This window comes from Bufo gargarizans, chromosome 4 (assembly GCF_014858855.1).
Source record: "Bufo gargarizans isolate SCDJY-AF-19 chromosome 4, ASM1485885v1, whole genome shotgun sequence".
In the NCBI taxonomy this organism is placed as follows: Eukaryota; Metazoa; Chordata; class Amphibia; order Anura; family Bufonidae; genus Bufo; species Bufo gargarizans.
Window position 1 is genome coordinate 28,145,205 of NC_058083.1, and position 15,283 is coordinate 28,160,487.

General features: G+C 41.0%; 1 protein-coding gene across 2 annotated transcripts in view; it reads right to left on the reverse strand.

Annotated features, from left to right (window-relative positions):
* Nucleotides 1–425: 425 nt before the first annotated feature.
* Nucleotides 426–15,283, reverse strand: part of LOC122934889 (putative methyltransferase DDB_G0268948) — an 82,798-nt gene continuing 67,940 nt past the window's right edge. For both annotated transcript variants that reach the window (XM_044290543.1, XM_044290544.1), the window contains exons 5-8: nucleotides 9,249–9,359; nucleotides 7,350–7,450; nucleotides 4,033–4,170; nucleotides 426–619 (exon numbers count right to left, since the gene is read on the reverse strand). In XM_044290543.1, the coding sequence (XP_044146478.1) occupies nucleotides 529–619; nucleotides 4,033–4,170; nucleotides 7,350–7,450; nucleotides 9,249–9,359 (441 nt within the window). In that variant the 3' untranslated portion in view covers nucleotides 426–528. The remainder of the gene's footprint in view (nucleotides 620–4,032; nucleotides 4,171–7,349; nucleotides 7,451–9,248; nucleotides 9,360–15,283) is intronic.

Here is a 15,283-nt window from a genome sequence, read left to right on the forward strand (position 1 = left end):
AAGAGAGACAGATTACAAGTCTGTTAAAGGTTTTTTTTTCAAGACTTAACTGATCATCTATCTTCTGGATAGCTCCTGCACAGCTCTGTCCTTCATGTAGAAGTCGGAGCTGGTTACTGCATGTAGTGCCGTTCCCGTTCACTTTAATGGGAGAAGCGCTGCAGTACTCCGCTCCATCCATTACACAGTGGACAAGGCTGTAGTTCCGGCACAGGAGCTACTGTGGAATAGTCGATTGTCAGCAAACTGGGGTGTTGGACCCCAGATTTGATAGTGGTGGCCTATCCTATGGATAGACTATCAATATAACTATCCGGGACAACCCCTTTAAACCCCCCTTCAATCTTGTAGCACTACAAATAGTCTATGTGTATTTTATGGTGAATAGTACAGTACAAGAATAAGAAAAACACAGCGACCAGTCATTTCACAAACTAAAATTATATGGTTTATTTCACTGAATACTATTAGATTAATCTGTCAGCAATGTAAAATGGGATAGAGCATTTTTTTTTGTTGATATTGTAGTTACTTTGGCTTAGAAGCCAGCACCATAACAAAGGTGAACCAGACATCGACTTCCGTTTCACTGGAGGACACTCCCATAATCTCAAGGAACCTTAAAAAGAAAGAAAGGCACAAGGTTTAAAGGGAACCTGTCGTCAACTTTATGCCGACCGTACTGAGGGCAGTATAAAGTAGTGACAGAAATGCCGATTTCAGCGGTGTGTCACACATCAGCTAAAAGTAAGTGGTTGCCGAGAACCAGCATCATAATCATTGCAGCCCAGGCCTTGAAAAGAGTCAAATCTACCTGAGAAGAGTCCTGGTTAGTCATAATCTCCTGCTCTTCCGCCCACCTGCTGATTGGCAGTTCTCTCCTAGAGAGGAAGGGAGAAAACTGGGTAGAAGACAGTCAGTCATCAGCAGGGAGAGCAGGAATTCATGAATAACCAGGACTCTTCTCAGGTGGTCGTGACTCTTTTCCAGGCCCAGTCTGTAATGTTTGTGATGTTGGTTCTCGGCAACCACTTACTTTTAACTTATAAATGACCGACCGCTGAAATCAACTTACTTGTCTCTACTTTATTCTGCAGTTAGTATGGGCAGCATAAAGGTGATGACAGGTTCCCTTTAAGAAAATATATTCTAAACATAATGATATTTTACATCCATGACTTTCCATAAAAAGTGGAAATCCTTTAATTCGTATAAGACAAGACTGGGAATGGGATGGGCAAATTGTACAGTATGTCATTGCTTCAGTTCTAGTGACTGTACCAGAGATTTACTTAAAGGGGTTGCCCCACGGAAAATATCATATACAGTTTTCAAACCAGCACCTGGATCTTAATACTTTTGTAATTGCACATAATTAAAAGTTTTGTATAGCCACTGAGCTGTTCAATAGAATGTATCTGTATAGCGCCACCTGCTGTTTTTTTTCCCTCTCATTTCTTTGTCCTGCTCACTGAGATGTCCGCACATGCTCAATTTCATCCTTCAACTGCCTCCTGAGCTGTGACAGGGAGAGCATGGACACACCTCCTGAGCTGTGATAGGGAGAGCATGGACACGCCTCCTGAGCTGTGATAGGGAGAGAGCTCCAGCAGAATGGACACGCCCCCTTAGCTGCGGCCGAAGAGACACTCCCCTTGAGCTGTCAGCTTGATATTAATTTAGAGATCTCTGGATCCATGTGAGGTGCAGGGCTGGTTCTAGTTTGGCTAGAAAGAGATTGTCCTGTACTATATGATGTCTGATTTTCACTTTTTACATTAAATCATGGGATAACCCTTTTAACATAAAAAGTTGACTCAATTTGGGTGGTTTCACTCTGTGGGAGGAATTCTGTGGCTTTTTTGAGACTTTTTAAAAAGTCTCAGTGATAAACCCAGAGTAAAAACTCATTAAAAAGGGCATCTTTCAGCAGATCTGTACTAGGCTGACCTGTTACATGTGCGCTTGGCAGCTGAAGCCATCTGCGTTGGTCCCATGTTCATATGCATCAAAATGCAGAGGGTGCGGCATTTGCAGAGAAAGCAGAGCCTCTAGATGTAATGACCATGCGCCCGTTGCACCTAGAGGCTCATTTACATATAATTTAAAAAAAATATCTCAGCCATGTGGGCACATAGGAACATGGGACCAACACAAATGTCTTCAGCTGCCAAGCACACATGTAACAGGTCAGCCGGTATCATAAGGTACAAAACTGCTGACAGATGCCCTTTTATGTGGCTAACCAGATCCAATTTACTTTTCAAAACTGGAGTGAATGGTGCAAGAATGTAAAAAGTCACAAAATGTTTGAGCACGTGAACCTTAAAAGTTGCATAGCCCTTATTTTGTGTATTTTTGAAGCCAGAATTCTGACGCAAAGGCGTGGTAAATTCCATTAAGCCTTTTTGAAGATACGTTGTACTTTATTTTTTTACATTCTTCTTTTTGTAGATCCAAAACCCGAAGACCAGATGTTACATGCTGGCCAACAGGAAATAATAAAACACCCCATAAACACTCTTGCTGTGCCATTTTTAGACAGTTTCTTCGTGTTTTCTGCTCCTCTGGCATTTATTTTTATTTATTTTTTAATCAAAGCATTTTCTTGCCATTTTTCTATAGCATTCTCTACAGGAAGGAAAAAAAAATTGCAAAAGAAAGTACGAAAGAAAAGTATGAAAGAGCGAAAGAAAGACCTTTAAAAGTCTTGGTCACGGAAATACAGTATTTAACCCCTTCAGGACCCAGCCATTTTCTATTTCTGCATTTTAACTTTTTATTCCCCGCCTTCCCAGAGCCATAACTTCTTTATTTTTCTGTTCAGCTAGCCGTATGAAGGCTTGTGTTTTGCAGGACAAGTTGTACTTTTAATGACACCATTTATTATTGCATACAATGTAGTGAGAAGCTGGAAACATTTCCAAATGGGGTGGAATTGGAAGAAGTGCAATTCTGCCACAGTTTTATGGGTTTTGTTTAAACAGCCTTCCCCATGCAATAAAACTAACCTGCCATATTTATGATGAAAAAAGTGGCAAGGTGGGAATGATAAATTCCCCCCGCTGAGTTTGCGAGGCTGCAGGCTAGTTATATCATTTCCCTACTTGGGCATGCTACACAAAATGGAAGTTGATGGAAGTAATGGGGTCTTCACATTCGAGTTTGAGGGGCCCGGATAATTCCAATTTTGATACTGCAGCTACCCAAAACCTTAGCTTCTCTAGGACAGCAGAACTTCAACTATAGCACTCGCTTTTCCCAAGTCCTAATTACTGTATCTATTAACTATCTTGGTTCTCAGATAACCCCAGGACTTGAGTAGAAAGAGCAGAATTACAACCAAACAGTCACAAGGAAAGATATTTGAAGCACATATCAGGCAACAAAAGCAGAATGATAAAGTGACTGAAAGATGATGGCAAACTGAATGAAGATGGCAAGGGGATCTGGTCACCGATGTGGCCAGTGAATGGCCCCATGTTTTCAGTGAAGGAGCCTAGTCTAGCACCGTAGGCCGGGAGAAGACAGAGTAGGGAGTCATCGTCCAAAAGTAGGCAAGTAATCTTTCCTTTACAGGTCCGGCATTAGGCAGGTTTCATTATAGTTGTCTGGTCTCCTGTGCCTTTGCTGATCTTCTCATGATAAGAATTTGTATGTGATGAAACATTATGAAATATTATCTGCTGTACTGGATTATACTATAATCATGGAAAATAATATTTTATGATGTAATTAGCATAATCCGCTCTAAATTACAAATTTAGATTTCCATATTCCCTAGTTCTATAGGGATAGCTGTTTTTATGTAATTTCCCTCAAAATTACAGAAAATGTAAATTTGAGGGAAATTATATAAAGAAAAAAATAAAAATAAAGCCATCATCACTCAGTGTATAAATCATGGCATCAATACTTGGACACTTAACCCTCAGTTATGACCGTACATATTTTATACGACCAGTTTAAAAAAAATAAAATAAAAACATAGATGAATACATATCAAAAGAAATAATCCATCATACTTCTTACCTTTGCTCTGTCGTCTTTATGTACTCTTTCGCTTTCTCAGGTTCATGTTCCCGATATTTTTGGAACATGGAAAAAGACTGAACAAGACCAAGTAAATGTGAAAGAGGCATAGTCATCTTTGCCTTCACATTCTCCTTCCTGAAATACATAAAAGTTGTTTTCCAGTATCATCCAGTCATATGTTACAATCAAACATGCAACAAATCTGAGAAGGTTTACTAATCGTGCAGAACCTCTAATATAGAGCTGGGGTCTGACACCCAGGACCCCGTTGACTAGCTGTTTACGAAGGCAATGAGACTCACAGTAACGCAGCGGCCTTCTCACAGCTTAGGCTACTTTCACACCGGCAGGGTTCAGCAAAAACGCTCCATTACTGACAATACAACCGTCTGCATCCGTTATGAACAGATCCTGTTGTATTATCTGTAACATGGCCAAGACGGATCCGTCATGAACTCCACTGAAAGTCAATGGGGGACGGATCCGTTTTCTATTGTGTCTTGCTCCACTTCCCGGGATGAAAAGCAAACCGCAGCATGCTGCGTTTCGCTCTCCGGTATGAGAACAGAACGGAATGCATTTTGGTGCACTACGTTGTGTTCAGTTACGTTTTGTCCCCATTGACAATGAATAGGGACAAAACGGAAGCATTTTTTACCCCATGACGGATCTCAATACCAGAAAACATTAACAGTAGTGTGAAAGTAGCCTTCGGCCAGGTGATGTCACGTTCATCGGTCACATGGTTAGGCGCAGCTTAGTCCCATTAGACACAACAACAAAACATAATAAAATCAGTAGATACCAATAAAACCCACTCAGAATATCCACAATATGTGAAGTATAAATACACCGGACTCTTACGATCGGGATCAGATGCTGCTGAAGTATCCTGCCTGTCGTTACTAATGATTCAGCTGTCTGTATATCCGGTCAACAACTCCCGATTTGACTTGAGAAGTGGGATCATAACAGATTTGGGAATATCCTTCCCAGCTCCTTTAATGCCCCTGGAGTACACCTGCCTAAAAGCAGAGCTCGCACCCCGACATGGGCAATCCCACTTCTCGGTGGCCAAGCCCTGCTGATCCCTGCAATAAATATCAAGCTTCTTGTCCTGATGTGTTTCCCCAGTATTAGATAACTCTGTTTTTTAGGGGACCCCAGAAAAGGGGTTGCTAAATAGATGAAAAGGTTTAAGGCACACCCTTAAACAGCTACCTCCTGACTCCATATATTCTTCAATACCTTTGATTTGTGCCTCAGCTTGAAGCACATTCCATTCCTCCTATCCTCATCCATCATACTTGTGCCTCCACAGTTTCCTGTTATGCGCAGTCATCCAATGCGTTCCACTATGGAACGCACATGGCTTCCAGTGATATGCGTTTCCTCACCGGGATTTTGTGTATAGAGCTGAGGACATGGGTTGCTAGATGGCCGGTAGCACATCCGCAATATCCAGTCCCCATAGCTCTGTGTGCTTTTATTGTGTAAATATGCAAATGAACCTGAGATGAGTCCTGTATGTGAGATGAGTCAGGGACAGGACTCATCTCAGGTTAATTTGCATATGTATGAAATATTTTTTTTACACAATAAAAGCACACAGAGCTATTGGGACTGGGTATTGCGGATGTGCTAGCAGCCATCTAGTAACCCATGTCCTCAGCTCTATACACAAAATCTCAGTGACAGGTTCCCTTTAAGTTCAGTATGTGACCTGTAAATCCATTGGGCCTCCTTTTGGAGGACTCGTTTATCCCACTAATAGAAGTGGTACGTTCATCTCTTCCACACCTAGGCCCCTCTTCAGCCTCTTTTGTGGATGTGGAATGCACAACAAATATCTGACTTACAAGGGTCTTACATTTGTACCTTGATCCCTCTTAGTTTATAGTTATTTTTAAGCACATAATCTAGGAGTAGAGGGGAAATATTACGGTCCAGGATGTGGAATGCTTTCCACGCTGGAACGCAGGAACCAGCACGCATGACTCCAGCTATGATTGCTCCATGGAGGAAAACATTGGATTATTACACTTCATACTATAGCCCAGGAGGAAGAGAGCATCACCAGAAGCCATGTGCATTCCTCCTCTTTCAGGCAGGGGTAGTCCGGGGACATTAAAGGGGCAGAGAAGGATATTAATGAACCTGGATATACACTGTTATGATCCCACTTCTCAAGTCAAATCAGGAGTGTTAACCAGATACAGTTGAATCACGAATAACGACGGGCTGGTTGCTTCAGAGGCGTCTGAGCTCCATGTATTTAATGTATACCCTGACTCAATAACTGCTCGTTATTCGCGATTCAACCTTTAAATTCTGAGTGGCTTTTATTGGTATCTGGCGATTTATTCTTTTAAGGAATCAATTAAAGGTTACAATTTAATGGGGGTTACTTTTGGAGTTCTGCGAAAAATATTTAATTCCCTGTTATCTAACAGACAGAGAGAGGTGGTTGATATCAAGCACGGCCGCAGTACAATGTATGTGAGCTGAGAGAAGGCGGTGGCGCTACTGCAAGCGCTGGTGCCTTCACGAATCCTGGGGGTCAGCCCCCACGATCAGTATAAAAGTTTTGAAAACTTCTTTAGCATCTTTTCCATAGTGAATCTAGCAGTCGCTCAGCACTTTGGAATGAAACAAAAACGTTATTCTCTAGTGGATTTCAGGGATTACAGTCCACATCATTCTGTATCACATAACAAACGTTCTACAGAAAAAACATGACAGTATCTGGGCAAAATCCGCATGTCTATAGGGGATGTCCAGGATTATTATTATTTTTTTTAATACCCCTCCCTACCCCCCACACATAACCAGTGGGACCTGTGAAGGGAATTTACTTAACTGCTCCCCATGGCACGGCAATGACTGGCCACAGCAATGATGTGTCCCCTAGTGGCACGTGACCCAGCAGTGACGTTCAGCTTGGGACCTCTGAGGCCTGTCATTGGTTGCAGAGGAACAGGTGACCCTGTCTGTTCAGGATGTTTACAGGTGGGGACTGAAAGTCCAGTAAAAAGAGGCCGGGAGCCACAGAGCAGCGAGAAGCCGTTAAGAACACTTCTCTTCACAGGTCCTGCTGGGTAGAGGTGGAGAATTAAAAAAATAAAAAATAAAAAAATAAAGTATTCCTTGATAACCCCATTTAATCTGCTAAATTCTTTTTGGATTTTATTTGTAACTTGTGATTCAGAGCAAATCAGTTTGAATTCAACAAATGGTCTTGTGACAAGACAAATGATAAATCATCTAAATGCAATCTACAGCTTCTAAAAATACAAAAATAATAATGTACTAACCTTAGTTTGTCTGGATAAGGAACAGCCTCAAAAACGCCCTTGTACCCGGATTCAACAATATTCACTTTCTGATGCCGATATTTGGTCAGATGATCACTAACCTGAAAAAAACATCATGTAACCTTTCTCTCAACTGCAGGGAAAGGGAAAATGTACACCCTGATAACTAATATACACATGGGATGGCCCAATGACATTTGAGAAAATGTCCAGCCATCTAAATGACAATCAATGGGGTCTATAATTCAGTGGCAAATCACTGGAGAAAAGTCTTGAATATCTTGATCTCCTACTATACATCGACAAAAGGGCAATCATAAATCAATTTTAATTTTATTTTTTTAAGTTGACTATGCTGTACTAGATTATAGAAGTTCACACTTTTGTAAATGGAAAAACAATATCCCTTATTGACAATTTAGGAGACTCAGACTTAACTGTACCAGGGATTCTGACTTCCTGTCCAAAGCCTAATCATGGAACATAGATTTTTCGTGAAGAAATACCCTAAAGCAGTGTTCCCCCCCCAACTCCAGCCCTCAGGGCCCACCTTCCGGTCATGTTTTCAGGATTTCCTTAGTATTGATCAGGTGATACAATTAGTGTATGCATCAGGACTTACCTCAGGTATTCATTCTGTGGGATATTCCCAAATCTTGACCGGTAGGTGGGCCCTAAGGACTGAAGTTGGGGAACACTGCCCTAAAGGGATTATCAAAGCAGCCTTCAACAGAGCAAAGCCACTCTCTAAAAAGGAACGCATTCCATCCAAGCAATGGCCCACTAAGAGCTCCATTCATAGCAGCACGCACCAGCTCTACAGAAATCATTGTATCACTAATTACAATCAGTCGAGAACAAAATCAGATCCATTATGTAGAAACACTGCCCTGTTTTACTAAACTATCTTCTTTTGAGATACACCCTTCCAGATCACCCATGAATTACCTACAGACGAGTCAAGTCCAATGGAAAATTAAAAACCGTATCATTATGTCTGTCTTTCTTTCTCCTGTGAGGTTGCTATGAGCATGGCGATATTTCGATGTGCATTATTCCTGTTCTGTCATCACTATTCAAGCTGTTATTTTGTTGTGCAATATTCCTTTACTATATGCCAGTATATAGAAATTCTGGGATGCAGACTATTCTACCCTAAGGGTATGTTCACACAGAGCTTTTTATAGGCTGAAAAAAATGGTTAATCTGCTTCAGGAGTCTGCATGGACTTTAGATGCATTTTTTTCAAAAATGTGGGTTTTGACACATTGTTGATGCAGTTTTTCATCCTGGACAGGTCACCTCTTTTTTCCACATTGCAATTTTTAAAACCGGAAGTGAGAAGAAAAGCACAGTATGAAAGCACATGCAGATTTCTGATTTAGATCAATGGGAAAGATCTGCATTTGTTTTCGGTGTGGTTTTTTGGCACCACAAAAACTCCATGCAAACATAACCCTAAGGCCTCACGCACACCACCGTGCCGTTTCTTTGCGGTCTGCAAAACACAAGGCCCATTGTAGACATGCCTATTGTTGCCCGCAAAACGGATAAGAATAGGACATGCTATATTTTTTTTTGCGGGGCCTCGGAACGGAGCAACGGATGCGGACAGCACACGGAGTGCTGTCCGCATCTTTTGCAGCCCCATTGAAGTGAATGGGTCCATAACTACGGTCGTGTGCATGAGGCCTAAAAACAAAGCTTCTGGGGAAAAAAAAGAAAGCTCCATTATTTTTTCTTGTCATATTTTCTGCATAAATCCATAAAGACAAAAAAAATAAAAAAAAATTCAAATGCATGGAAACGGCATTACAAATACATAACGTGGCCGTGTGCATGAGGACTTATATTGGAAGAAAAGATATTGAAACGCATTGAACTTTCTTTAATACTGACCTCAGACATCACCTTACACATTTGCTCTGATCGGTCTTTGTAGTGAACTTCCACATGCGGTAGGTAAGTATAGAAAGCAAGGCATCCATGAGGCTTCAGAATCCGGTCCACCTAGATCATTAACATACAGTATGAGTTAGTAAATGTGTGACCCAAATTAATACTATCATGGCTTCCTGCTAGTGTAAATAATGTCACAAAAGGAAAGATTTGCCTTTATATGTGGGTGGGCAGGTGGCACCTTCTGGATGTTGTGCCTTTTGGCAACTCATATACAACTCCAATTCCCAAAAAGTTGGGGTGCTGTGTAAAATATAAAAGTGAGGCCTTCTATTATTTTATGGTAAGAATAAACTCATTTAGAACATATTCATAGCAACTCATCTCAAAAACATTAGGAGAGGGCCATGTCTACCATTGTGTAGCATCTCCCAATGTAAACGTCTGAGAAGTGAGAAGACCCAATTGCTGGAGTTTAGGGAGAGGAACATTGTCCCATTCTTGTCTGAAGTAGGATTCTAGCTGCTCAACAGTTCTGGGTCTTTGCTGGATTTTTCATTTTAGAAGGCGTTTTCTATTGGTGAAGGGTCTGGACTGCAGGCGGCCAGTTCAGCACTTGGACTCTTCTTTGGCGTAGCCATGCTGTTGTGATGGATACAGTATGTGGTTAAGCATTGTCTCGCTAAAATATGCAAGGCCTTCCCTGTAAGAGATGTTGTCCCTGTAAGCAGGGGCGTAGCTAAAGGCTCATGGGCCCAGGTGCAAGAGTTCAGCTTGGGCCTCCCTTTCCTCAGTGCTTTGTGGCTAGGGGCAGGGGAGCACATTCATGCTGGCTGAGGCAAAAATTTGAAACGGCATCCCTCCCCCCATGCCAAATTCTTGACCTAACCCCTTCCGTAAAGCCAGAGAGGTGTAACTTAACCAACAAGTACTTTCTATAATACTGGTGTCTTCTTATGTGGCACAAGGGTCTTTGGGCCCCCTCAGGCTCCTGGGCCTAGTAGCAACTGCTACCTCTGCACCCTCTATAGCCATGTCCCTGCCTGTAAGATATGTAGGAGTTTGACCTGTGTGCTGATTGCAAGCTGGACCGTCCCTCTCCACTTGAGTCTGCAGAACACTGCATCCAGTAATTTCAAACTTTGATTCATCTGACCACAGAAGCATTTTCCATTTTAAATGAGCTTTGGCGCAGAGAAGACGGCAGCATTTCTAGATGGTGTTGACATATGGCTTCTTTGCATGATACAGCTTTAACTTGCATTTGTGGATTGCATGGCAAACTGTGTTCGCAGACAATGATTTCTGCAATGTCCATGCAGCGATTTCTGCGAGTGTTCCTGAGCCCACGTAGCGATTTCTGCGAGTGTTCCTGAGCCCACGTAGCGATTTCTGCGAGTGTTCCTGAGCCCACGTAGCGATTTCTGCGAGTGTTCCTGAGCCCACGTAGCGATTTCTGCGAGTGTTCCTGAGCCCACGTAGCGATTTCTGCGAGTGTTCCTGAGCCCACGTAGCGATTTCTGCGAGTGTTCCTGAGCCCACGTAGCGATTTCTGCGAGTGTTCCTGAGCCCACGTAGCGATTTCTGCGAGTGTTCCTGAGCCCACGTAGCGATTTCTGCGAGTGTTCCTGAGCCCACGTAGTGATTTTCAGTACAGAATCATGCCTTTTTTTATTGCAGTGGCACCTAAATCACGAGCATTTAATACTAACCGTGGGTCTTCTCCCTTGCCACGTGGATTTATCCAGATTCTCAGAATATTTTGATGATATTATGTACTGTAGATGGTGGGATATACAAAGTCTTCACGTTTTTATGTTGAAATTTTTTTCTGAAATTGCAAAAATGTCAACAGGGGAAGCTCACTGAGATAACTCAGCCTGCTATAACTCCTAGCTGCTCAATAAAATTAATAAGTGCCGTTTTTCAAAAACATATAATTACATTTATTATTACCTATTACAATATACAGTACAGACCAAAAGTTTGGACACACCTTCTCATTCAAAGAGTTTTCTTTATTTTCATGACTATGAAAATTGTAGATTCACACTGAAGGCATCAAAACTATGAATTAACACATGTGGAAATATATACATAACAAAAAAGTGTGAAACAACTGAAAATATGTCATATTCTAGGTTCTTCAAAGTAGCCACCTTTTGCTATGATTACTGCTTTGCACACTCTTGACATTCTCTTGATGAGCTTCAAGAGGTAGTCACCTGAAATGGTCTTCACTTCACAGGTGTGCCCTGTCAGGTTTAATAAGTGGGATTTCTTACCTTATAAATGAGGTTGGGACCATCAGTTGCATTGTGGAGAAGTCAGATGGATACACAGCTGATAGTCCTACTGAATAGACTGTTAGAATTTGTATTATGGCAAGAAAAAAGCAGCTAAGTAAAGAAAAATGAGTGGCCATCATTACTTTAAGAAATGAAGGTCAGTCAGTCCGAAAAATTGGGAAAACTTTGAAAGTGTCCCCAAGTGCAGTCACAAAAACCATCAAGCGCTACAAAGAAACTGGCTGACATGCGGACCGCCCCAGGAAAGGAAGACCAAGAGTCACCTCTGCTGCGGAGGGTAAGTTCATCCGAGTCACCAGCCTCAGAAATCGAAGGTTAACAGCAGCTCAGATTAGAGACCAGGTCAATGCCACACAGAGTTCTAGCAGCAGACACATCTCTAGAACAACTGTTAAGAGGAGACTGTGTGAATCAGGCCTTCATGGTAGAATATCTGCTAGGAAACCACTGCTAAGGACAGGCAACAAGCATAAGAGACTTGTTTGGGCTAAAGAACACAAGGAATGGACATTAGACCAGTGGAAATCTGTGCTTTGGTCTGATGAGTCCAAATTTGAGATCTTTGGTTCCAACCACCGTGTCTTTGTGCGATGCAGAAAAGGTGAACGGATGGACTCTACATGCCTGGTTCCCACTGTGAAGCATGGAGGAGGAGGTGTGATGGTGTGGGGGTGCTTTGCTGAAGACACTGTTGGGGATTTATTCAAAATTGAAGGTATACTGAACCAGCATGGCTACCACAGCATCTTGCAGCGGCATGCTATTCCATCCAGTTTGCGTTTAGTTGGACCATCATTTATTTTTTAATAGGACAATGACTCCAAACACACCTCCAGGCTGTGTAAGGGCTATTTGACCATGAAGGAGAGTGATGGGGTGCTGCGCCAGATGACCTGGCCTCCACAGTCACCGGACCTGAACCCAATCAAGATGGTTTGGGGTGAGCTGGACCGCAGAGTGAAGGCAAAAGGGCCAACAAGTGCTAAGCATCTCTGGGAACTCCTTCAAGACTGTTGGAAGACCATTTTAGGTGACTACCTCTTGAAGCTCATCAAGAGAATGCCAAGAGTGTGCAAAGCAGTAATCAAAGCAAAAGGTGGCTACTTTGAAGAACCTAGAATATAACATATTTTCAGTTGTTTCACACTTTTTTGTTCTGTATACAATTCCACATGTGTTAATTCATAGTTTTGTTGCCTTCAGTGTGAATCTACAATTTTCATAGTCATGAAAATAAAGAAAATTCTTTGAATGAGAAGGTGTGTCCAAACTTTTGGTCTGTACTGTATATCACGTACCATATAATATGTATACCCTATAACACATTAAAATATACTTAAAAATATATAATACCAATCCCTCTTTCAAATTATAGTGCGGAGCTCTCGCACTATTTCTGAAAAAATACAGCACACAAGAGTGATGCAAAGTCCTTGTTATCGCGTTCTTACTTGCTTTACAATCTTTCAGTGGCCACTTTTTTAAGCACAATAATGATGATCATTAAATGATCATATCGTCTCTATTTCGTATATTCCAAACGTAGTATTGCCCAATGATTGAGCAGAGTATGCAGTTGACCGCTTGTTACTTGATACGGGGTGTGCACTGTTCCTCAGGTAATTTTACCAACTACACCCAACTTATATAGTAGATCGAGCAGTCACAAAGCGAGACAAAATTAGCAGAGTATATATTTTTTTAACTGCTTACCGGATCCTTCGATGAGTTCAATACTGGCTAATACATACATGGTGCGCTTTGTAACGCTGGCTTTGCTTCTTAATTGCGAAGTATCAATCTTCATGTAAAGGTTCACACTCTGTCCGTGCTGTTGTGCTTTCAACTCACAAACGCGTTTCAAAACCGCACAGGTTTCTTCCTCAGTGGTGAAAGATATGGTAAGAATGAGGCACATCAGATACGTCTCCTATATAGGGGTCATGTGACCTATAATCCGCGGACCAGACTGCGGCACTCCAGTGCTGATGGATAAAACCTGGACCGGACAATACTTTACTTTTCATCTCAGATTTAGTTCAGACATTGCGATCCTGCATTTGGACTATATTACATGCATTTTCTTCCGATTTCCATTATTAATCTATATTGTTTGTCATACATATTCCATATACTATTCCCAGGCGAAAAACTCCTATTATAACCCACGTAGCTAATTAGCTCTCATATAATCCACCACCTTATTACTTGGAACTGGTTTACATCCTGCGGTTTTACTTCCATACTAGACATGATTTAGACCGCAGGAACATCAAAGAAATTCCCATAAAAAAAACAAAACAATAAAAAAAAATCACCTACAACTAAAAGAAAATAAAATAAAAATGACGCAAAAAAAAATAAAGAATAAAAATATATAAAACTACAACTCCAGGTGATTCTTGGCGTTTCTAGGGCTGGTGGGAGGATGCAGGGCATGTCGCTGCGCTGATACAACAGCCTGGCAGCGACCTGACGTGTAAATCTACCACCAACCCTATTCCAGAAAACCAAAAATCTCCATTACAGAATTGAGACCAAAAGGTGCCAACGATCCAAATTAATATATCATTCTTGATTCATATCTTGACATTTTAGAGATAAAATCACCACCTCTCCAATCTCTCTTTACTGATTGTATTGCCGCATATTTTAAACCTGTTGGAATCCTGGCATGATGTAAATTAAAATGTTGGGATAGAGTGCGCTTCTCCTATCCCTTCTTAATATTTATATGTTCTGAAATTCTGTTTTTTTAATAGTCTTCCCGTGCGTCCCATATACTGTTTAGCGCATGGGCACGCCACAATGTAGATCTCTGCCTCACTATTACATGTTAAGGTCTCTTTTCCCACTTAAACGTGTTGACCCTAGATACTACCGTAGTTGTTTTCCTACCAAACGTCGTTATTTTGCAATTACTGCATACACCACACCTATAGGAACCTTTCAAGTTTTCACAAGGTGTGGTAATAGTTATTTTTGGTTCCTTACAGTGGGGGCTATTTGTAACCCCAAATTTGGGACTCTAGTGAATACAATTGGTGGTTTATTTGGAAGAATCGTCGCCAATATTTTATCCTCTTTGGCTAAATGCCAATGTTTATTTATTTATGATATTCAATATCTTTTATATTTGGTATTAAAGGGTAATATTAATTTTTCATAAATGTTCTATTTCTTTTCTTGGTCTTTCCGCCATTTGAAAGAATAGCAGTCTTTTTTAATTTTCTTACTTTATTCAACGAGTCCTCTACAAGAGGTAAGGGGGATTTATTCTCTAAGAGTTGAACCTTCATGGATTCTGCTTCTTTTTCAAATTGTTCCTCCTGTGTACAATTTCTTTTGAGTCGACGAAATAGACAAAAAAAATGGTACATTTTAATAACCAGAGAGGTAAATGGCAACTAGTATTTAGTATAAAACTATTTTTCGCTACCCGTTTCTGATAGGTGCTAAATATAAAACTTTGATCTCTATATTTAGGTCCAAAAACTGTATTAAATGACTGCATATACTAGACGTAAATTTCAAATTCAATTGATTCCTCTTTATGTCTTATATAAAGTCAGTCAATTCCTCCTGGTTGCCTTGCCAAATCAAAAATCACGTCATCAATGTACCGACGTCCTATGAATTTGAAATTTACGTCTAGTATATGCAGTCATTTAATACAGTTTTTGGACCTAAATATAGAGATCAAACGATCAAAGTTTATATGTCTAG